The sequence below is a fragment of the Pyxicephalus adspersus genome, chromosome 2 (assembly GCF_032062135.1).
Source record: "Pyxicephalus adspersus chromosome 2, UCB_Pads_2.0, whole genome shotgun sequence".
Classification (NCBI taxonomy): Eukaryota; Metazoa; Chordata; class Amphibia; order Anura; family Pyxicephalidae; genus Pyxicephalus; species Pyxicephalus adspersus.
Window position 1 is genome coordinate 139,952,666 of NC_092859.1, and position 24,691 is coordinate 139,977,356.

The window sequence follows — 24,691 nt, forward strand, 5'->3', positions numbered from 1 at the left end:
AATTCTGATTCAGATTTATTAACCTCTAGACTGAAAGCCTTCCAAGAAATATGAATCGATGGCTTGGAAATAGTTTTACATTGTGTTTGTAGAGCAGGTTCAAAGCCTACAGGACATTCACTGAAGATCATCGGGACAGCAAGGTACATCCTGGCTGATTTATTACCTACCAAGTTTTGATTCTGTTTTTCCATTCTGACAGTCCCGGACCTGGAGGTCGTAGCTGCAAGGGAGCAAGTGTAGAACACATGGTGTGTGAGAATTCCCCATGTCCCAAAGGAGGTTCCAGCTTCAGGGATCATCAATGTCAAACCCATGATCGCAACAGCAACAAGAAGAAAAGTCTCCTTACTGCTGTAATTATTGATGGTACGTTTGATACATAACATTTCTTCTCTTTATTGAGTACTAATTTGAAATTGTGTGATTTTGTTGAACAACTTTACATTAACACTGGATGTATGTGTAATCACTTAAACTGAATATTGTGTAGGTATTATAAAGGAATAAAAACTGCACAGTACAACTCACACATATCCATGATTAAGACTGCATCAGATGAAATGTCAGTGTTTATTAGATTAATATACTTTCTAAACATTGGGCCTGATTTATTAAAGCTCCCCAAGGCTGGAGGGGATACACTTTCATCAGTGAAGGTGGGTGATCCAGCAAACCTGGAATGGATCTGGTCCAGGCTTGAAAACATTTGCTTACAAATAGCAAATGACTTAAGAAATCCAGCCCAAGTTTGCTGGATTACCCAGCTTCACTGATGAAAGTGTATCTTTTCGAGCCATGGGAAGTTTTAATAAATCAGGCCCTATATATCTAGCAGCGTTCTTTCCAGCCCCTTTTATCCGGGTGTATCACCCAGTACTTGTGGTTACTGATAAGTTGGGTCACAATACGGGGGGCTGCCACCGACCTACAATTTCTTCCCACCCAGCTTTAAAAAACATTTTGGGTTAAACACTGTCTAGGTAAGGCAGGCAAACCAGAACAAGAAATGTTTTCTACACCAGTCATTACAAGTATAGAAAATTTAGATGTAAAGTTAACAAGAAAAAAATATCTACCTTTTTACAAAACATCAGTTAGGTTAACCTGATGTTCTTCCCATAGTAATCCCTGCCATACACAGTGGATGAACATCAAAGTCAAGTCACGGTGTTCAGTAGATAATGGTCCATCCACTAGGCACAAAGCCTACGCTAGGTGAATTGATCATCTGTTGACTTCTGGCACACAAACAATCAAATGAAGTTAGGTAACGCTAAAATTTTTCCCGGATTTTTGTCCTCCGTACAATCCTGTACATGTGCTGGAGATGGGAGATGTTTCCCCTATACATGTCAATGCTTAAATGATCATGGATTTTGCATTCCTAGAAAACCATCCACGGTGTGTGGGTTACATAAGTTAAACAGAGTTCCAATAGCTCAGAGGATAACAGAAAATGCATTGCCAAATGTTATTGTTTTTTTTTTTTCCTAGATAAGCCATGTGAGTTATACTGCACTCCTTTTGGCCGTGATACTCCAATGTTGGTGGCGGAGAGAGTCTTGGATGGAACTCCATGTGGTCCCTATGAGGCAGATCTATGTGTCCATGGGAAATGCCAGGTACAGTAGCTGAATAGTATTTTGCAACAATAGAAAAAAAACATTGCCTGTTGCTGTAATAAATTTATTACCCGGAGAAAGCCATTAGACTTTTGTGGGTTATTCAGGGTGAGAAATAGAGTATGGTTGTGAAAAACATACCCATCAAGGTCTCATTGCATTGTAAATAACTTGTGACATCAATATCTCTGCAAAATATGGGGCTATAAACACAAATTAGTTTATCCATGTAAAAGCCATCAATCTTGTAGAAAACACTCCTGACCATGGGCTTGATTTGATAAAGCTCTCCAAGACAGGAGATACACTTTCATCAGTGAAGCTGGGTGATCCAGAAAACCTGGAATGGATCTGATCCAGGATTGAAACCAATTGCTAACAAATAGCAAATTACTTTTAGGAAATCCAGTCCAGGTTTGCTGGATCACCCAGCTTCACTGATGAATGTGTATTCTCTCCAGTCTTGAAGAACTTTAATGAATCAGGGCCTATGTGTACAGTCTACTCCATGGGTTGAACTTTTCATTTTTCCACATGCAGACATTCACCACCCTTCAATTTCCTGGCAGGAAACTTGCCATCCCACTGGTGGCCTTAATTGGGTGTACTTTAAATTATAGGTACAAACAAAAAAACTGGCTGTACCACGTGCATTACAGTGCTCAAAAAACTACATTGTTTTGAACACGCACATAATGAAGGCTCACCTACAACTTCCCTTTTTTGCAAATAATGCATGATACCCTTAAACTACCTAATTAATTGTATGCTTCTATACCTGAGGTTCTTGATACCTTCCTGCATTCATTATTGTAGTTAGAAATTTGTGCCAAAGAAAAATAAAGCAGCAGAAGTAAACAGATCTTTATGGTAAAGCAGTTTTTAAAAAACATTGCTTTATCAGACAATGTCAGATGACTGTAATCAATGGCCAAAATCCAATATACTAAGCTGTGAGCTTTGTTACATTCCCGGGAGTATTTTTGAGCATTAGGTTAGCCACTGCAGAAAAAACATAGATCTACACTCTGATGCTAACATGCTGAAAGTGAGCAATAATGTAATAAAAATACAAAGGTTGTGTTTAATAATTCAATAGTATGTTCATTAGGCAGGAAAGAAGACAAGGTATAAACTAATTAAAGTTCAGCTTTAATGCAGAATTAAACTTAGTAAAAAATTGCAAGTATCAGCTTTAATGCAGAATTAAACTTAGTAAAAAATTGCAATTATCAGATTGTTTATTGCAGAAGGGACAGGCGAGAACCCTTCTCCAATAATATTAACTTACCTGCTTTGTCACAATTTTGCAATCTCCCCATCCTTGCTATTTTGAAGATGTGGAGATTTTAACCTGGTCCTCTTCAGGGTCCAGATCCAGGCCAGAATAATGTAACTCCCATCCATGCACACGGGTTCATTCATTCCTGGCAGCCAGGAATATGTTGGGATACCTGGCATTGTACACTGAGCTGCACGTGTGCAAAATGACTAAAATATTGCAAATGGGCAGGTAGATTTATTTTATTGCAGATAGGAAATAACACCTGTCCCGTCTGCAAAAATGAACCTGCATTCTCTAAAGCTAAATTCCAAGAATACTTACAACTACCTGGTTTAGAAACATGTTTAAAAAGGTATGATCTGTATGTGCGCTGCTTTCCTGTATGTATGTTTTAAAGCTACATATGCCTGAAAACATTTTCCAATATAGAAAATTGCTTTCATGCTTGTGATTCCATAAAATAAACAGTAGTCCTTCCCTGAAGCCATGTTCAATGGTAAATTATAGGGTGTGTTGAAAAGAAAGCAAATTTAATATTATATTCTTTATAACTATATAATGACGGGTCTCTGAGATTGCACAAGTATATGCCTATTACTTGGACACATCTGACCGCTGTCTGTTTATTAAAGCTATTTTTGAGGTTCTTTAAAAGTTGTATAAACTTTGCAAACATTATGTACTGGGCCAGTTCGGCCCAAACAAGACAGAAAAAAACAGTACTTTGTTGTTGGCAAGGACTTGACCTGTAGTGGCAAAAGTTCTGAACCTTATCTTGTTGTCTTAAGTTGACCTGTAATGGGTGACCATATGCAAGCGCCCATTGTACTGGCTCCATTATAAAAAGGAGTAAGGCTTTGTACAAGAGCTGCAGACAGAGCCATGTTAATCAAACAATGTTGGAAATAGTTTCATATAACAGCTGGGGATGTTTATACCAGCACATCGCTTAGAGTGCTCAATGAAGCAATCAGTGTATTTAGAGTTTGGGAAGGAACAGAGAAAATTCTCTGTACTATTGTTGTCACAGTTACTGTAAGAGGATTCAGCTCTCTGTACTGGGATTATCTGCCTCCTTGCTGAGTTTCAATCCCAGAACTGAAAATACAAGCAGAACGTGCCATTCCAAAGTCATTGTGCTTAAGGAGCCCAGCTCCTCTGGACTGAAATGTGATCATATGGTGCAAGTCTAATTATTTCTGTGGATCAGAGAGAACATCTATTAATTTTTGTTTCCGAATGTTTAGCCTTTGAGCTAGTTTAAACAAAATTACACAAAAATATCATAGTTAAGTCTCCTAAACTATCAGATTTTGCACGGATTCTGGATCTTTATAAATATTGTATTTATATACAAAATAAATATTTAGGAGAATATATGACTGTTTATAGTTTTTGGGTTATCCTGTGCCAAGCATGCCAAAGCTCACCCTGGACTTTGTTGTTATTCTAGTGAAATCAGCATAATTAAAGTATTACAGATTGGTAGATCTCATTGTCATCCAATATGGACATTGTATTAGCTTCAAGGTAGAATTCCTGTCTTAGACCAGCAAAGGTGACCTGATTGAATAAGTTACCTTTACCTTTTGTTCTGGGGGAATCATTAAAAATGTGACCCAGGGTCTCCATCCATGAAATACAAATGCCAAATCTTGAATAATACTTACACCTGCCTGTAGCAGACTGTTAATGTTTTGGTGATGATTCTTTTCTTTATGCTGGATTCATCCACTGAAAGGAAAAGTTTAATTAAGGATTTAGGCAGACCTATAGGGTAAACAACAGAATTATTTACTGGCTCACTATGTCATAGGTACCATGAAAGCTTTGGTAAAGTGGACATATTGCCCTATAAACAACAAAATCTGCAAGTTATCTACTTGCTATAGGACAGCATCCACTCTAGAGTACACATGTGGGGCTCAGCTGAAGTTGCGGCACCTTGTACACCATCTTCTATGTGACACTTTTGACCTTCTATTATATTTTACTTTTTAAAGGCAACTTTTTTCCATTTTTATTTTTTCATAAGACTCAATGTAGTCTTGTCTTAACTAAAATGTAATAAAACATAATATTTAAATAAAAAGTTCACTTTATAGACCCAGTGCAGAATTCACAACATTCTAATGCTTCTTTAAAGCCACATTTTTGTATTACATTTAAGTGTTTATATCTATAAATTTACATTTCTCTTGAGTGCTTTGGTACAATTTTTATGTTTACTGATTTTTTATGTTTTTCTGATTTGTAATATGAGCATGACACCAGAAATAAACACAGAAATCCCTAACAGTCAGAGACCTTTTTTAGAAGTCACATTGCACGTTTAATCACAGGCACCCCTCACCGCCACCAGTCACAGGCACTCCAAAGCAGACTTTGGTTCTGCACCAGTATCATTTATAGTGCTGCCTTTACACTGGTGCCAAAGTTGTCATGCTTGGGGCACCGGAATGGCCAGAAATGACCTTGTGCTGAAGGAAAACTTGAGCAACGTACAATAAATGCTCCTTGTTCCAAAAAATGATGTAGCTGTAGATAATTTCACATTTGTTTTTCTACCACATATCTGAATTCTGTTTTTTTCCACACAAGATTCAAATATGTTTTCCAGGGAGTAGGAAACATCTAATATTAAAGTGCAGGTGAACAAATTCTAATGAAGACAGCTAAACAGACTTGGACTGGAAGATGACATCTATCCAATTATTATGGATTAAAGATTAATTCTTCCAAATTAAGTGTTTATGGAAAATCTGGTGTACTTCCCAGTATAAAATGATTGACAGTTTAGAAGTTTTATTCTATGCAACCTTTTGGTCTATTTGGGAGTCATGGAATAATCTTCCTAAAGTTATGTGTGGCCGTAAGATCCCTGTCACTAAAAAATAATTGATAGTGATCATTTTTAGTAATAGTAGTAGCAAACAAGTGCTGATCCTTGTAATGCAAGAGGAGGAGAAAGACATTTGGTAGGTGCATCTTCCTCCATGGAAAGCAGAAGCGGTCATTATTCATTGGTCATTCAGTAATCAGATGAATGAGCAACATCAGTGGTGATCAAATGGCATTTCTTAACAAAGTAAAGCTAGAAGGACAATGGTCAAAATATTTTGAATAATAAAGAAAGATGGAGAGTATAGGATTTAAACCTTGCCATTGCAATGCTATTCTGCTGTGATTGGCTCATCAAAAAGCTAGATTAGTCTTTGAAATTATCCCTTCTTAACACAAGTTATAATACTGTTCCATAAATATGTTTATGTTTGATGTAGGTATTTATATTAACGCGACCTCCTAGTTTCTTAAAAACATACCATAACATACATTCTACCTATGACACTTTTGAAATTGGTCATTAGAGTACCTACCCTGGCAAGCCTTTAAAAAAGGATTCAGCATGTTTAATTGGGATAGAAATCCACAACTGAAGAATGCAATACTGGACATTTTCCCCTAAACTTATGTCCTTTATGTTTCAATGCACGTGTATGTTTTTGCTTCATCTGCCTGGAGATGTTGTAGTTTACTTCTGGCTGTATAGGTCCTCAGAACCTGTTATAAGAGATCCATGCTGTCATGAAGCCTGCAGGCCATAGGAAAAGGCACCATTAGACTTATACATCGCCATAGAAAATGTCTTGAAACCTGTACATTACCAAAGAGTTTGTCATAAAGGCTGCACATTATTGAGCCACCAGACCTCTACATTACCAGATGGACTGCCTTAAGAAGAAGGCTATATTTATTGCTCTTTACACACCTGACAAGAAGACAGATATTCAAAGATTAGATTTTGGCCTTTTAATAACCCTTACAACTATGTATATCTGAGTAGTGTCTATGTGACCCAATACTATCCTAGGCTTTTGGGTATATTCATGGAAGGAATACTTTTAGCTAATCTGTGTATTAAATGTATTTTAGCTAATCTTTTACCTATTCTTTCCTTTATTTACCCCAGCAAGTAAAGAAGTCCTAAATCGTTTGCTACATCTAAGATAATCCCCTCATCTCATCCCTCCATGTTCCAATGCTTGTTTATTTATTCCTAAAAAAAACTATTCGGATTGCCTTTTGTTAAATTGTAAGCATAGTTTAAAATTTTTCAAATTTTCAAATTGCAAAAGTTTTAAATTTAAAAATTCCAAAAGACACAATGCCATATTAAACAAAAGAAAACTACTATAGCACCCAAACATGCACCTACTCTTTTTGTGACCCCCCCTCCCCCTTCACTGGCAGTATCCTATTTTAATGAAGCTGGCTTTATACTTTATTAGCAATTAACTAAAATTCTTTGGATTTTAAAGAAGATCGTAGCCTTTAAAAGCTAACTGATGATGTGTTCAGAGATAATATATTCAGTGCCAATCCGTTGTATACAAGCATCACGCTACTTTGCTTATGTATCGCTTGCATTTCCTATGCCGTTAATCCCCTACCGTACACTCTGTATATCTATAACAGCCTATTTCCAGATGACAGACTCAATGAAAGACTGAAGTGCTCACTAACAGAGTTGTTTCTGGTATTATTAATCCCCCACAATGGAAAGCAGCGTCCCTGACGTAACATCTGGCATCCATAAGGGTAAATCACCCTGTGAGACAGTTAATACAGCAACATGTGGGAGACATTAGGAACTACGTCAACTCTCCGAGATGTTTCTGACTTGATTTGGGTCGGAGTGTTGACCTTGTATGCTGTAAAACCACAGCAACTGGGCTGATAATGCTGCTCCTAATTCCCAATATTACTCCCCTGATGCCATCTTCTTTAACCTGTGATCTGCTGGAGGTGCCTGTAAAGAGGTGATTAGTTATAAAATGTATACCCTTCACCATGTCGGTTTTATAGGGTGGACTGGATGACTGCTGGACTTTGTAGGAAATGGGTTAATGGCTGCGGTTAGGCTGTTGTTGGTTATACCTTGACATACACCCCTTGAGATCTCCTCTCTATGTCACCTTGATTATAGTCACGTAATCCTCAAGTCCCAGTTCTTCACAGAGCAGTCAAATTGCCCAAGGTATAGTTAGTGTCAGCCTCACTTTAGCCCTGTACATCAATATTAAATTATATAAAAAAAAAGTCCACCCCTCTTAATCCCTTATTGCACTTTGAGAGCTTGCTGTAAAATCATTGTTTAATATGAATACAGTTCTGAGAAATTGACATTTAGGTTCATTTTTCTTACATTTCTTTTTATTCTAATATGAAGGTTGCCAGCTGGAACTGGTTATGCTTAATGGAGCTTTAAATGTCATCTTTTAATTTGCTTTGTGCTACCTTTTATATCTCGCTGTCAGATATTGCTGATTCAGGTTAGGTTTCCAACAGTGTGAGATTAGAAGGAGAAAAGATTTTCTTTTTAAAGTGCATTGTTCTGACATTATAGTTATATAATTAGAACTTGTGACATCTTGCATGCCAAATGTTTTGCTTCTCTGTTATATTACAGTCTTTGCAACGCCAACAGTCTATAAAGCCTAAACTTAGACAACCTTCTATGACTTTTCACTTACATATAATAAACCTTCATTTCAGCTACTTTGCAGTACATTGAACTTCTCTCATCAAAGAGACATTAAAAGTTTAATGAGTACATGCATAATTTAGAATAACCCTTCCGCCTACATACACACTTTGACGTCTGTGCCAATAATATTCTTATATTACCAAACTTTAGTTAATTGTAAAACTGTAGCTTCCTCTTCACTTGTGTTTTTAAAATCCGTAGAGGAAATGGTTATAGGAAATGATATCAGTTTATTTTTTCATCACTGTGCATGTTTATGGTAGACATCCACTATTACCGTTTCACCACCACCAAACACATTTTTCTTAATAAGACATAGAAGTGAAAAAATTATGCTAACCATGAGCGTATCAAGCAGTAAAAAATGAAACTTCTACTGATATATAACTATAATGTAATATTACTAATATGGCAGAACTTGGGTTTTGGGGTATGGGGGGTTTGTATTGTTGTCTGGTTAAGTACAACAAGATGGATTTGTGAGAAGGTGGCACGAGGAATCCCAGGGTTAGGGGAAGTTCCATTGGTGGGGTGGTGGAAAATAAGATAAATTTTTTCTGAAAGATGGTAAAAGGAATCATAAAACTTTGGATGGGTGTTTTGATTGTGGGGAGTGTCAAGAAAAATGTGTTGGGGATCATTTTAATTATATTTATGTCAGCACTTGATACCATTGCTCCTGTTGTGATGGAAACATATTATACTCTATTTTTCAAAGCATCTTAAAGGAATTTCTGTGATATCAGGAAATGTGTGCCTTCATGCCAGGATATACTTTGCCAATAAGTAGTTTTATTTTTTTAAGAATACAGCCAAACAGAAAATCTGGCTGTCTGGTGATTATTATATATGGTGGAAAACTTAATAAATATGAACAAATCAGTACCAGGGTTTGGGATATAGACAATTATTTGCTGTTCTTTCCACCTAACATTTAAAGGAAAGCTTCATATCAGCATACAAGTGTACAGACACCATCCTTGTGCCAAAGCCCTTGCTTACTTTAGTTATGCATTTACCAAAGAACTGCCATATTAATTTATTGCCCTACATGTTATGATATCAAATCCTGTAAATTTAACTTTTGTTTTGGTGTCATGTTGGGTTTCTAAAATATCTACAATTCTCTTTCTTTTATTCTATTTGTAGAAAATTGGTTGTGATGGGATAATTGGTTCTTCGGCCAAGGAAGACAGATGTGGAGTCTGTAGCGGTGATGGTAAAACCTGCAAAGTGGTGAAAGGAGACTTTAACCATACCAAGGGGATGGGTGAGTAAGTAGAGTAGATGTTGTACATTGTTCTCCTGTCTCCGTACTTCTGGCTCTGTAATGTGTGATGCTCAGTACACTAAAGCCTTCCACAGCAATTGTATACAGGGAATGTGCTTCAGCCGCTGTCTAAGCAAATGATTATAACAGGGTCACTAAACTGACACCTGTGATTCCTAATCCCGTAAGCATTGCCATTGTATAAAATAATCAGGGTGTACTAGATTGTAAGCTCTTCGGGGCAAGGTCCTCTCCTCCTGTATCACTGTCTGTATTAGTCTGTCATTTGCAACCCCTATTTAATGTACAGCGCTGCGTAATATGTTGGCGCTATATAAATCCTGTTTATTAATAATAATAATAATAATAATAATTAATGCCTTTATCATTTGAGCATCACTTAGGCCAATTAAATGCTCACATTATCTCGGTATTGGAATCTCTCTTTTATTTAAGGGGGTGCTATGTATATTGATGTAGAATCATGCATAGGTACCTTTTTTATAAGATACCAACATTGAATTGATGTATATTTTTATTTGAAAATATATTTATGGCTAATTATTACAGAAATGTTTTTTTTTACTCCTGAGAACTGCTGTGATACAACTGAAATAATAGCCAGTTGGTGTAATTCTTGAAGTCACCCATAAAATCTACCTTTATTGCTTTTATGAGGGGATACTCTGATTTTTTCAACATAACATTTTACATGACAACTAGGAGCAGTGTTACGTTTCCAGAAGGGGGATCTTCTGGATGCTCCAGCTCAGTGTTTCTCAACCTTTTTAACAGGGGTGCCCCTTGAAATAACTTTCAGGTCTTTAGGGAACCCCTTTTTTATTTACTATATCTACATATAGCTCACAGAACATTAGTGTTGTGGACAGTAAGAAGAATGCCTCCTACATTTCTGTCCAGTGGGAAAGATATCACTCTTACAGATAACCAAAAATCTCATTGGTGTCAGGTATACTGACCTGGGAAGTCCAAATTGCTCATTGCTCAATGAACCCCTAGCATTCCTTGGGGGGCTTTGGTTGAGAAACACTGATCCAACTTATGTATCAAATCACTGAATGTACTTTCAAAAAATACCTTTTGAGTAAACATAGTTTTAATTGACTAAAACAAATAAAATGCTAGGTTGTAAAAAATGTAATAGCCTTAAAAGTATTGGAAGTTCAATATAACTGTAAAGATTTTATGCTTTTATATTTTGGTAGCTTCCTATTCTTGCTAAATCACTCTACACACAAATATGTGCTCTCCACAGATTAAAGGGGGAAAAAAGAATCTGTAGAACTCTGTCCAACCTTAAATGGTCTCCAACAAGCTATTTAGCCTTTAAACAATGATAGTTTTAGTGGAAATCTGTTTGAATGATTATCCCATTCTTTCTTCAGCCCTTGGCACTGTAGAGAAATTCTTGAATTATACTTCTTCATCCTGGTAAAACCATGGAGAGAGAAAATCAGTTGATCTGTTTTATCATTAGGAACAGAACATCTTTGAACAACCTGAATGAAAAAGGAGCAGGAAGTAACAATAATAAGAGTGTCCAAATGTTTTATTTCTGTTAATAAATAAAACAAAAAAATGTAGATTTTTTTTTAATTTATTTCAATCTTTCCAACTTTGGGAAATTGGATTTACACTTTTTAGACCTATGGTACCAATACACTTAAATATCTATGCTTACTTACCTAACTTTTTATCCTGGCCAGTTATAAAGACCTTGCTTTTAAACATGTAAAGATGGCATATGGAAAGCTGTAAATATTTCTTAATAGGTGTTGCAGCAATCCAGCTTCTTGACTTTCTCCTGTTCTGTTCAATGTTCTCCACACATCAATCCCTCATATCAGTTTTTAAGAGACATGTACTTGTGGTTTGTGGAAAATCTTATCTATTCTACATTATCTTTATAATATTAGTGCAATACTGTCTTGGCCTTTATCTTTTAGGTGAAAAGTGGATATATTGTAATGACACCTATACAGATCCAAAGCTTTGAGCTGGACTTACTTTCATTAGTGTTAGATTGTACTGAGATTGTAGCTTTGAAATTGGATTAGTTATATTCGGCTGCTTTCGCTTTTCTTTATTGCTCTCAAGTACAGCCAGCCATCTAATGTGGAAGAATGACTTTATGATGGTCAAAGGACTGGTAATTTCCATGCAACGTCAATTTTTTTTTTAATCAACACATAAATGGAAAGATTTGAGGCAACCCATCGCTATCAGTTTCTACCTAACCTGTAAAGCATATTTGGTTTGGTAGGTTTCCTATAGCAATCATTTTTGCAGAAGCTGGTTTGACTTTTTCAGCATTACTGATTGGGTACAGTGGAGTATTTAAACGTAAATCCTATATTTTATTAATAACTTTAAAGTGAGAAATTAAAGAGGTACTCAAGAAAGATTACTGGGTAATATTCTGTTGGGCTTTCTGTCTCCATGTCTTCCATGCAAAATTGTATACTAAAGAAAGGACGGTACTCCACATGGTTTTTACACAAAATCCACAATTGCCTTTGAGCCTTGGGGACAGAAAATCTAATTTTTGTTCTGTATCTTTAGAAAGATGCCTATATGGTCATAACTTTATCGTTGCTGTTTCTTAAGAAGATTTCCCGTGTTACTTTCTCTTCTCATGACCTATCTGTGTTCCTCAGTTAACAGTAGGCATTGTAAGAAGGTTTCCACATGTGTCATGACAAAGGCAAAGACAATCCCCAAGTGTTTCACATGTAAGAGCCACATAATGGCACAAAGGCACTTCTGCTTGGTTGGTGTTTCTTTGGGACTGATCCTTACTGGTGCTGCACCACATCTATGAATCTCATTGTTGTGAAGAAAGCTTAACCCCTTCCCGCTGCAAACACATAGGACTTATAGTAGACAGACAGCACAACTATTACGTTGAAACTTTAGGTTACTGGGGGCTGTTTCTTCCCACAGCGTCACAGCTGCAAAAAAAGAATGTAGGGTTAATTAAGTGGTGACAAGAGGGAAGAAAACTTGCAGTGCTATAATGACCGTGTCGGATATTGTATCAACAATTATCTCCCAATTGTCAAGAAAGTGCTATCATATCCTCTGCAGATTCCTTGTATGGGGTCTGGAGCTGGGCCAGGGTAAGGAATGCCCCATGCTGAGAAATGTATGATAAGCCTTTGCATATGTCCCAGAGTGAAGAAATACAACATTATTAATAATTTCTGTTGTCTATGTTGCTGACAGGGTCTATAGCACTGTCCATGGGCTGACATACCCTAGATATTACATTGGTTACATTGAATACATTAGTTGATGGGTCAGTAGGAGCTCCAAAATCTTGAACATACTAGTCAGCAGTGAAGGGGTTAATGCTTCATGGTGTGATTTGCATTACTTACATATGTATTGATTTGTCAAAGTGTCACTTCCCAGAGATGCAGAATTACTAATCAAGAGACAGAAATAAATGCACTTTCTAGATATTTATCCACAAATTTGAATTGTTAATTTTTTAGGTGTATTCATAATAGCTACAGATTTTTGTGTTTTAGATAAGGCTGCTTTTGGATCTTTTTTTCATTCCCAATGAACAGATCCTGTCATTAAATAGATAATATTAGATAATTTTGCTCTGTCAAAATTGGCTGCAGAATGGAAGAGACACTCTGATAAGTGGTATTTCATAACATGGATGAAGGGAGACGGGGGAGTCCTGTGCAGAGGTTTGTGATGCTGTGCTTATGCATGCCTGGCCTTTCATGGCAGTCCCAGTGCTCCCCTGTACCACTTTGTACAAGGTTTGTGTCAAAAATACGAGTGTGATGTCATCCTGAGCGTAAACCAAGATCTGGCCTTTCCATACTCCCTCGTTCCATTGCAAGCTCTGCACTCCGGGGACCCGTGCCCTGCAACATCATCTCTCATAATGACACATGATGAAGTGTCAGAGTGTCTGGCATGTGAGCAACATAATCAACTCTCTGCCAAACCCAACATCCACAGACTGTTTACAGTGCAATGGCTCACACGTATGTTTAGTGAGGCTTTGTGATATCATGTGTTTGTTCAAGCTTTGCCAGAGCACGGACACAGCATTGTGCTGATCTTGGGGTTTGCTCACTCTGACATTGACTTGGGTGTTTAGTGTCCTAGTGTTACATTTACAAATCCAACATATATCTGGGTTCTGCATGTTTAATTCAGTGGACATTTGTGTTGTTTTCCAGAGTGGAATGGGTTAAAGCCTTGTTTTATAGTGACATCATGAATTTTACACTTCAAGTGTTGAGGTTTTCATTCTTCAATAGTTTTCCTATGTACTCATCATTGTATTATCATATGTGCACTGTCTTCCCAATTCTCTGTGTATACACTCACTAGACCTGATTTATTAAAACTCTTTAAGGCTGGAGAAGATACACTTTCATCCGTGATGCTAGGTGATCCAGCAAATCTGGAATGGATTTCTTCAAAGTCATTTGCTTTTTGTTAGTAAATATTTTCAATCCTGAACTGGATCCATTCTAGGTTTGCTGAGTTACCCAGCTTTACTGATGAAAGTGTATCCTCTCCGGCCTTGGAGAGCTTTATTAAATCAGGCTATCAGGCTCACTGTATTCACTGTATTTGTGCATGATGTATGTTTTAAATATTTTTCTATTTTGTTCAGAATATATATGTTTCCTCTAAAATGTCCTTTATCCCCTAACTACATATTTTTCTACTTACATACTTTCATTGTCTTCTATGTGCACTACTATCCCTTCCTTCTACACAGTATATATATATATATATATATATATATTATTCTCTTATGTTATATTTAAACATTATGTATATTTATTTAGGCAGCCCTGTCTTTGTGATTGCTATCAGTTTCTGCACATTGCACATTCACACCTATACGTGTATTCTGCACTCAAGATAAACCTGTCTCAAACCTGAGACATTCAATGTTAGCATAATATGAAAAAACGCAAAAAATCTTTAGGGAAAACATTTTGATGGCTAGATAGAAGACATAGAAAGATGAAACTTATCCTTTAAAAGTCAGATATATCTTCATCCCCTCTTATTGCATTCTTCATATACATAATTCATTTTCAAAATTAAATATATTCCTCTTGCATAAAGTTTTTTTTTTTTATGTACACTGCTGTGTAATGAAGTCACTGCACACCCTACAGCATCCCATGTGCATGCTTGTTAAGCACCGACTGCCTATGCAGTCATCTTTGATTATTGTTCTTTGGACAATGTATTGTATAATAAAATTCTATAGAAACAAACTAATGTTTCTTACAGCAGAGTAATGACTCCTGTCTGTCTTGTTCCCAGCCCAGTTTAGAAAATGAGGGTCAACCATTGATTGCATGCTAATTTAGCAATTTCTTATCCAAGCTCAAGCCCAATTTCTTATCCAAACTCATGAATAGAACCTATGTTACAGATAACCACCTGTCCAATGTTAGCTGTCATTTCCCAGTGTTTGTGCAAAATACAGAACAGACAGATCTTCTTCTATACACCTTGATGAATGACAACATGTCAGACTTATTTGTGACTTGCTGCATTCCCCTTGCCACACATTATTTGCTCTTGTGTTTGCTGCATTACACAGTGTCTAGGTTTTTGTGTACATTGTCTTTTTACATATTCTGTCTGCTTTGTGTGTATAGTCTTGTTTCACATCTTCCTGTGTACACTGTACTCATCACACTCATCCGTTGCCTTGTAAAGATTCCCACTTATTTATTGTGACAGCTCACAATCCCGTCTTTTTACAGGTTACATTGAGGCTGCTGTCATCCCTGCAGGGGCCAGAAGGATCCGTGTAGTAGAGGATAAGCCAGCGCACAGCTTTCTGGGTAAATTAGTTTAAACCATCACTGGTTCAGTGCTGCATTGTTTTGCTTGTTGCAATTTGGAGTTGTTTTAAGTAAGTGTATTTCTAAAGGATTTAATGGATTGTATGCAAATTTAATCACTAGAGAATAAATAACCAAGAACTCAAGTTGGCCATTAGTGCCTACCTTACAAAAAAGATTGTATAATGGCTTGGAGTAGAGGCGCCGAGGGAAAATCCGGGCCCCAGTACAAAGTGGGCCCTATAAATTTAACAATAAAGTCTGCTGACCGTCAAACAGTTTATAGTCTCGCAATGTCAGTGGGTCCTTTAGGCTACAATTACAGCATTTACAGGGAACATTACCTGCGGAATTATTTCTTCCTTCGCTGTCCTGTAAAGTCTTTGTTGCAGTCCACCATGAATCAGCATGGTTTGTGTCCTGTTTTCTTCTTCCTCCTGGGATTAGGCGGGAAAGAAAGAAGGAGTAATCCCAGCAATAGGTTTGAAGCTAGGAATGAACATGTGAGAACACTCGTTAATAGTCACTTACAGAAGTTTTTGTTCGTTGAAACTTGAATGCACCGTATTATGTCACTCAAAAGTATATTGTCATTGTCACAGTCTTCTATTGCTTCACTCTCATTCAACAATTCAAGATCTTGTGGGCAAAAGTTCTTGCAATACATTAAAAATTAAATGAATAAATGTTCAAATTATAATAAAAATTGAGGGATGCGTTGGGCTCATGGGCTCCCTTTAGCTTCATAGGACCTGGGTTCACCCCCTCTCCTCGGGCCTGGCTTAGAGGTTAGCACTCTGACCTTTGCAGCACTAGGTCCCAGGTTCTAATCTCTGCAGGGCACTTTGCATGTTGTCCTAGTGTTTGCGTGGGTTTCTTCTGGTTACTCTGGTTTCCTCCTACATTCCAAAAACATGCAATTAGAATAATTAAGGTAGCTTACCTCAACAATTTACCTTATACTGTATTAATGACATATGACTATGGTAGGGACATGACTATAGACTTTATATATAGGTAATATTATTAATATTTAGTACTTAATGGAGATGGCCTTAAACTGCAGATAAGAAAGTCCCAGGACGTAGAGTTTTTTCCTAGTACACAGCCTTGCCCAGGACAGAAGGATCATTAGAACTGGTTATACACATGGTAAAGTTTAGGCAACGTTACCTAGTTCCAATCAGCTGGGAATGGAAAATACAGTTGGAAATGGTTGCCTGAAAGTAATCTAATAGCCATGAGTTTGAATGACCTGAATTTGAGCTGTCGTACTGGGCTATATTTTGACAGCCTAAATACAGTTTATTGAAAGAATAGATTAAAAGAATAAAAAAAACTTTGGCAATTTAGATAAAAATGATCAGACTTTTCTGCCAGACTCAATCAAGGCAATTTCAAAATCCCCTTATTTCCACATTTTAATCACCTGATCAAAAGTGTTTGAAAATGATATGTTGCCTTGTATATGGCCAGATTAATGATGGCAAACTTTTGGCAGCCTTATTGACAGTTTTGAAACTTTCCCTTCAAGTCAGCAACCACATTTAACCACCCACAGTTTCATTCCATTTACAGTTTCCAATAAAAGTGCTACAAAATTTATCAATTTTTTTTGTTTGCTGGCAACTAGGAATCAAGATGAAACATAAATGGCAGTTTGTTTTTGTTGCTGCTAGCTAAGGAAAAGTGCCAAAAGCCCTACAAAAATTGCTAAAGATATGGCCAGCTCACAAGGCTTTGTGTTAAATTATTGGTCAAACTCTACATTGAAGGATCCTCCTTTTTTTTTAAACTTTTTTATTAAAGTTTCACAAAGAAAGGTATACATAGCAAACTTAGGGTCACACTCACAGAGTGGTCCCTTTAAGCGTTCAAAAACCAATGTTCGTAAATTCTTCTTTATTTAAGGGTATAGTCCTTGGAAAATAAACAATAGCAACGGGGGGAGTAGGGGATCCCCCTAGTCTGGGACAACCACCCAAAGTCACCCTGAGATAACTTTGTAGCGCCATTTAATTCAACGGAAAACTATACTATGTAGCAAAGAGAAGAAAAAGAAAAGAAAAAAGAAGGGAGGACCCAAAAGGTTTGGGGTCTAGGAGAGGGTACAGACTGGAGAACTGGTCATTACATAATGGAAAACTTTGGTGCTGATGAACTCGGTGCGACACAAGACAGGAACCTCAAAGTGATAAATATGTTTGACCCCTCCTGATAGGCACATAATATTCTATCCAGGGCGACTATACTTTAGGGAAACGGGAGCTCTTATTTTTTCATTGACCAGGAACGAGGACATTTTTTTTTAACCTGAGCTATGGTCAGAGTAGCCAACCACCAGGCATTCACCATTACCATCTTAAAGGCAGTAAATAGGTGATTCAGCAGGTGAAATTGGGCCACAGTACACGCCTTTGGTTTCCAGGTAAATAATGCTTCCGTTGGGCGTTTAGGAAAAGATATGCACACCAAGGTGTATGGTGTCTGGTACAGGTGAGTCCAGAATCTCCGCACTTTTGAACCATCCCACCATATATGGTAGCGAGTGCCAGGTGCGTTGCAGCCACGAAAACATGTAGACTGCTTATCAGGCTGTTCGACCCACCACTGGAACCTCCTCAGGTTTTCCGGCCCTGGAGAGAACAGGTGATTACCTATTATAGTAGAGAGCGGCGAGTGTGCAGACTCTAGATCCCCCCCTTCCACGCCACGTCCCAGATCTGCATGGAATGCTTAAGTATTGGGTTGGTTATGGTAGGTCGAACCTGGGAAGGGATTCACAATAAAGAAACAGGAGAAATCTCTGCAGCCTCTATGTGCACCCAATGAGGAGGTCTGGACTTAACATGAAAAGCAGTTAGGGGGGCAAGCAGTTAGGTCCTACACAAGGCAACCTTCAGAGAACTTTATCCATTTTTGTTGATTAGGGCAAGGATCTCCAACCACCAGGTCGAACAGGGCTGCAGCCATTCTTGTCCCAGTCCTTACAGTGATTGCAAGAATCTGTGTCCTCTCTCCTAATATTTGATTCAGCCAATCACGTAAGCTGGCTCCTCTCTCCTGTCCTTTGTTTGGCAAATCACATAAGCTAACTTGCTTGATTGGCTGAACGAAATGGCTGGAGAGAGGAGACAGTTTTTGTGATTGGCTGAATGAAATAACAGGAAAGAGCGCATGTATACTTCCCGTCACAGAGAAGACTATAGACCGACAATGATGAACCAACCTGGTCCACTGAAACATTTTCTTGCATGAAACCGGTCCATGTTGAGAAGAGGTTGGGGATTTGGTATTAAGGAATCGAACACACAATAGGAAGTGGTTGCCTGAAAACAAACTGTCTGAACTTTCTCGGACCAGGTACCAGTTTGGTAAGGACTAGGGACCTAGTAGGCATGGTTAAAAGGGTAAGATTGGACAGGAGAAGCTATGAAGATTTCAGGACACCGAAAAACAAATGGGTTGTGTGGGCTTCATGATATAATAAATACATTATTAAATATGTCTTTAAATGACATAAAGGTGCAATCCATGAAAGATATGGAAATCATAAATATGATATAGCATAGCTAGAGAATATACCCAGGTTACCATAAGGAAACCAAAATTCCTGATAAAAAATAATATACATTTCAGCACTGATTTCTGAAAACAGAAGATGTGTTCACTTTTATACCAAAGTTAAAACCCAAGGCATTTATGGTTTTTGTCTACTGTGATCTCCAAACATTATCTCTGCAGCTTGATAGAATGGATCAGCTTCACGTTTCTGGTTGTAAAAGTCAAATAGGTTCACCCGATGTATCCGATGTGTTTTGCATATCTTAGAAATGTGTTGTATGCAGAGCAAGTGAGAACTGACCCACATTCATACTGTAAAGACACTTTCTAGGTTTTTTTTTTTGATGAAGAAGGGAAAAAAGTCCCTTAAATCATAATATCACATCCCACGCCAACATGTGTGCGGGCATCGGCAACAGTCTGCACATGAACTCCTGTACCTGCAGAAGCCAAAGAAAATAGAATGTTTGCTAAGGAACAAGTCAAGGATATAAGAAAGTAATTTGATGCTTGTAGCCATTTCAGCTTTTGGATCCTGAGTAGCAGCACATGGGCTATAGGTAGCTGAAAAAAGTTGAGGATTTGGCAGTGATTCTGTGGAAAAACTGCAAAATGAGAAAAGGGAATGGGAATCTGCAAGAAAACACTGTGGAACACAGAGCAAAGAGAATTACTGAAAAATAGGCTCAGGGAAGCTAGGGCCTTCATATAAAACCCAGATTGTTATTGTCACACTAAACCATGGAAAATATTTCCTGCAGCCCTAAACAAAATGGGAGGTGGCCGGCTCTACCCAAAAATCAGGACTGGTTCAGCCAAAAACTAATATGTTTTATGCTTAACTCTTTCAGCTCTGAAAGATTCCATTAAGAAATCCATCAACAGCGATTGGAAAATTGAGCTTCCTGGAGAGTTTCATATTGCAGGAACCACCATCCGATATGTACGGCGGGGACTCTGGGAGAAGATATCGGCTAAGGGACCCACAAAAACACCATTGCACCTGATGGTAACACACATTCTCCTTTTTTTTTTCTTACAGAATAATGGGTTGCAGCTGAAACATGCATTGAAAAGGGGGTTCATCTATCTAGAGACATATGATTTTCACTTTTAGAATACTGCATCATTGGTTTGCCGTAAACAATCATTCAAGGGACTAAAATCCCAACACTATTCAAACAATAAAAATCTAGTTTTGGATAGGGAAAGGATGCAACACAGAACAGGAGAGGCTTTTCCTCAAAAAGGTCTGAGACAGAGGTATAATGGCAAATACCATCTTGAATTCATTACCTGTAACAAATAAAATGTTTTGGATGAAGGCCTTGGTTCCTCATTCTGGGTAAGATTCATCATCTCACTACAATATGTTGGTTTTTTGCATTATCCAAATCTAAACCTTTACTACACTATTCATATCTAAACCCATGGGAGTTTCTAAAAGAATCTTCTGAAAAAAAGGAATTTCTGTTAATGGTGGGAAATACTCAGAATTAATAGAGGCCATTCATTTTCTTGGGTTTCTGAGGTTTGAGTTTTATCTCTCTATGGAAATTTAAGTAGTTTGAGAGCTTCAGTAACCACTAAATGGACTTAAACTAGCATAATGGTAGTAGCCGTAAGGGGTTTATCCAACAACACATGTCATGCTGATGGCAATGCATGATATTCCTTCTTTAGCTGAGTCAGGCATTGAGTTGAGAGAAGTTGCAGTAAACAGCAAAATTAGAATACACATTATTCTCATTCCTGCTTAACTCAGCAGAATTATTTAGAGGGAAAAGCAGGGCAAAAAGACAGACGGAAGTAAACATACTAATTGTCCTCAGTGACATAGCAGTCATAGTATTTCTACCTCCGGAGTTCAGTAAAACCACACTTGAGCTCTCTTGACTTAGGAGACATTGTTGGTGTATTTATCGGAGTATAACCAACATCCAGAAAGATTAGGACCTTCAAAGGCCATTGCTTGTGCTTACACTGTGTTCCAAATCAGTTGTCCAATCCAGGTCAATGTCAGGCAGCAAAGCAAGGAGGTGGATGGTAGGACTTCATGACACTAGACCTTCACAGTGCCATGGGAAAAGTGTGACAACCATAATTAATGTAGGTTATATTATATTAATGTAGGTTCCATCTGAAGTGCCCTTCTCTGCTTGGTTTATTTTCAAGCGTTAAAATCTTTACTCCTCCATAAATGGACCTGATTCATTAATGCTCTCCAAGAAGATAAACTTTGATGGGAGAACATGGATGAGCCAGCAAACCTGGAATGGTTTTTCTAAAAAAAATCATATGCTTTACTTGGCAAATGTTTTCAATTCTGGATCAAATACATTCCAGATTTGTTGGTTTACCAGGTTCTTCCATGATAGTCTATCTTCTTCAGTCTTGGATAGCTTTAATCAATCAGGAGCAATGTGTCAAAAATTTGTTGTCCAGATCACTGTCAAGCAGCAAAGTAAGGAGGTGGTGGATCTTCATAGCCATGGATCTTTTCAGTGTCATGGGAAAATTGTGACAACTATAATTAATGAATGATAAATTCCGTTTGCTTTGAAATTTTTGAAAGTGTAACTTTTTTTCATTCTTAAAAAGCTTTGCTCCTCCATTATTCAATTTTCAAATAGTTGTTTAAGAGATATTTTCACCCATGTTACGGCTGACCTATTATTATTATTACACAGTATTTATATAGCGCCATCATATTATGCAGTGCTGTACAAAGTCCATAGTTGTGTCACTAACTGTTTCTCAAAGGGGCTCACAATCTAATGTTCCTACTGTGGTCATATGTCATTAAGACAGTCTAAGGCCAGTTGTAGCAGGAAGTCAGTTAACTTCACTGCATGTTTTTGGGATGTGGGATGAAACTGGAGTACCTGGAGAAAACCCATGCAGACACAGGGAGAACCTGCAAACTCCATGCAGATAGTGTCCTGGCCAAGATTCGAACCTGGGACCTAATGCTGCTAAGGCAAGAGTGCTACCTTGCTTTCTGACACCTGCTGTCCATTTTATGACGTGTCTTTTACATTAATCATCCCTGTTGTATAGAACTCAGGGGTAAAAGTACTCTTAAAATCATACCATGCATGAAATAACATTCCCTATACAATAATTTAGAAGTGATCCGATGCTCAGAATCTTCCATACATTTGACACACCACTATTACCCCCAGACTCTCATTTAAAAACAGACTCTCATTTAAAAATAAATTCCTAAAATAATTTAAATGGCTTGGTTACAATTTCTCATGGACCCTGCACTGACCAGCAATTACATCTCAGAAAGTTCTTTTGATATAGGGAGAGCAATAAGAGTTAATCTTCTATTTGATAAGGAAACCAGAAAGATTCTCTATGATCAATGAATAGACTGTAAGCACAGTTGACCAAAAGTTGACAAGTTGAACAAAAATGCCTTTCTTCATTATTTCCTTATTACATTATCAGCATGACGTATATTATGCCACAAGAGCTTGCAGCCTATATACAGGTGACACAATACTCTGCAGTTTTGCATGAACACCACAAATCTTTGCTGATAGTTCTAAACTCTCACTTGATGAATATCATAGTCTGAACTATTCTGGTGCTTTGTTTTTCTGGGCTTCTATCCCAGCACAGACAAAGCTCTCTGATTCTTTCAGCCTGCATAACAGTTCAAAGAATCTTTCCATGAACTGACAAACACTCAGGGAGGGAAATGACACCCAACAGCACCTCACATAGGAAATGGCCGGGCTGCGAAAACATAATCAAAGAGAGGACTGAAAGGGGAGGTTGTGAATAGAGAGCTGTTGTACAAACAATGCAGAGGAAGGCAATGCACTATGAAAAGCGCCTGAAGCTCTAAAGCAGTCATTGTTAGCGGTGTCAGAAAACAATTTTCCACCCGCATCAGAACAAAGCATCATCCAAAACTGCCTGTTAAGGAGTTGCATTGACAGTGAAAACCCTTAGAAGTAAATGGATTTTAGGGCTCTGTTTGCTTATAACAACAGAAGTCAACTGATACAAATGGCTTTTCAGCACTTTGGTTAAATAATCAAATATTGTCTAAGTTATCGGGCCTGGAATGCATTTCTTCAAAGTAATTTGCTATTTGCTTGCAAATGTTTTGAATCTTTCACCAGATCCATTCCAGGTTTGCTGCATCACCGAGCTTCGCTGATGAAAGTGTGTTCTCTCCAGCCTTGGGGAGCTTTAAAGTGGAAGTAAACCCAAAAATAACCCAAAAAAATAAAATCACACTAACCTACAATCCCACAGATCAGTCTGTCTGTCGGGAGGTTTCTTCCATCGGGTCTTGCGTGGTCCCGGCATCCATCTTCGGCCCAGAGCAGAGGAAGCGCCAGCCGCTGCCATCTTCTCCTTTTTCCTGGTTCTTCTTCCTACGTCATCTGATCCCACACTGTGCAGGCATGGGATTGGGTGATGTAGATTGGAAAACAACTTGGCGATCTCACTGCACATTTTGTTCCCTATTGATCAAAGGGGTCCTTCTAAGCATCTCAGGCATGCGCCGGTTTATTCTTGATCGCCTAGGCCAGAGGTGGGCAAACTTTTGTGGCCACTAGGCCATTTCATGGGTGGGCAGGAGCACACTAAGCCGGACTCTCTCTCCCCACCAGGAATGCCCCCTGAAGGGAAATACCTCCCCTCTGTATGCATTGCGGAAGAGATGGATTAACCTTCAGGGGGCTTTCCCTATTTACCCTGGCGGTAGAAGTATCAACGCCGGCCCCAGTAAATAGGGGAGCCACAAGAGGAGGCTCAAGAGCCGCATGCGGCTCCGGCTTTCATGATTCCTTGTATTGTTTATCATGGACGTGGGGGTTTATACATGTAGTCCCAGCTATCTACAGCTCAATGGGGTGGCTACCAATTAAGAAAATCAGAACAGAGCATTAATTGTTGCCACAGGCATTAGGAATATTCAGTTCTCTGCATGGGGAGACATAAAAATCACAACAATTTTGTACTTTATACCAGAATTATAATTAGTTGTAATTTTAAGCAGGTAGGACAAATATTAGCATAAAAGTACTTTTATATACAGTAACATGAACACTAAATAAAGTAGAAATATTTTTTTCTTTTTCTAAAGTTTTGTTAAAAAAATAAAATTATTTTTGTTATATAATTTTAAATAATGATAAGGTTGTTGCTGAATAAACAGATCCATAGCAAAAATATAAAACAACTGACCTGGATAATTCATTGAGACTTTGTTCTAACTTTGTGCTACTTCCTTGCCCCTGTACCTCAAAATAATAAAAATGGTGATGGAGATACCATTTTTTTAAAAGTAAGTCAGAATGGCAGCTCCAGTGTTTTTTTCTCTTATATGTCTGCTTTGATATTCGTTTTGCTTTTCTCCATAGCAAGAGGATGGGTAGATATATCAGCCTTTGTTAAAACTGGCAATAAACATGCTTACAAAAGGCTTTTCCTATTGACTTTTATGATTGTGTGCTATTTTGGTGTTTAATATTTGGGAAAGCTATTTGAATTCTATAG

The 24,691-nt window shown here is 37.8% G+C and overlaps 1 protein-coding gene across 2 annotated transcripts in view; it reads left to right on the forward strand.

The window, feature by feature from the left end:
- The window catches only part of ADAMTS17 (ADAM metallopeptidase with thrombospondin type 1 motif 17), a 156,790-nt gene that overhangs the window by 98,495 nt on the left and 33,604 nt on the right, over positions 1 to 24,691 (forward strand). Inside the window, exons 13-18 of one of the 2 annotated variants that reach the window (XM_072402659.1) lie at positions 203 to 369; positions 1,498 to 1,625; positions 9,608 to 9,728; positions 12,407 to 12,481; positions 15,518 to 15,598; positions 20,014 to 20,171. In XM_072402659.1, the coding sequence (XP_072258760.1) occupies positions 203 to 369; positions 1,498 to 1,625; positions 9,608 to 9,728; positions 12,407 to 12,481; positions 15,518 to 15,598; positions 20,014 to 20,171 (730 nt within the window). The remainder of the gene's footprint in view (positions 1 to 202; positions 370 to 1,497; positions 1,626 to 9,607; positions 9,729 to 12,406; positions 12,482 to 15,517; positions 15,599 to 20,013; positions 20,172 to 24,691) is intronic. The other variant, XM_072402660.1, reaches the window with a different exon arrangement.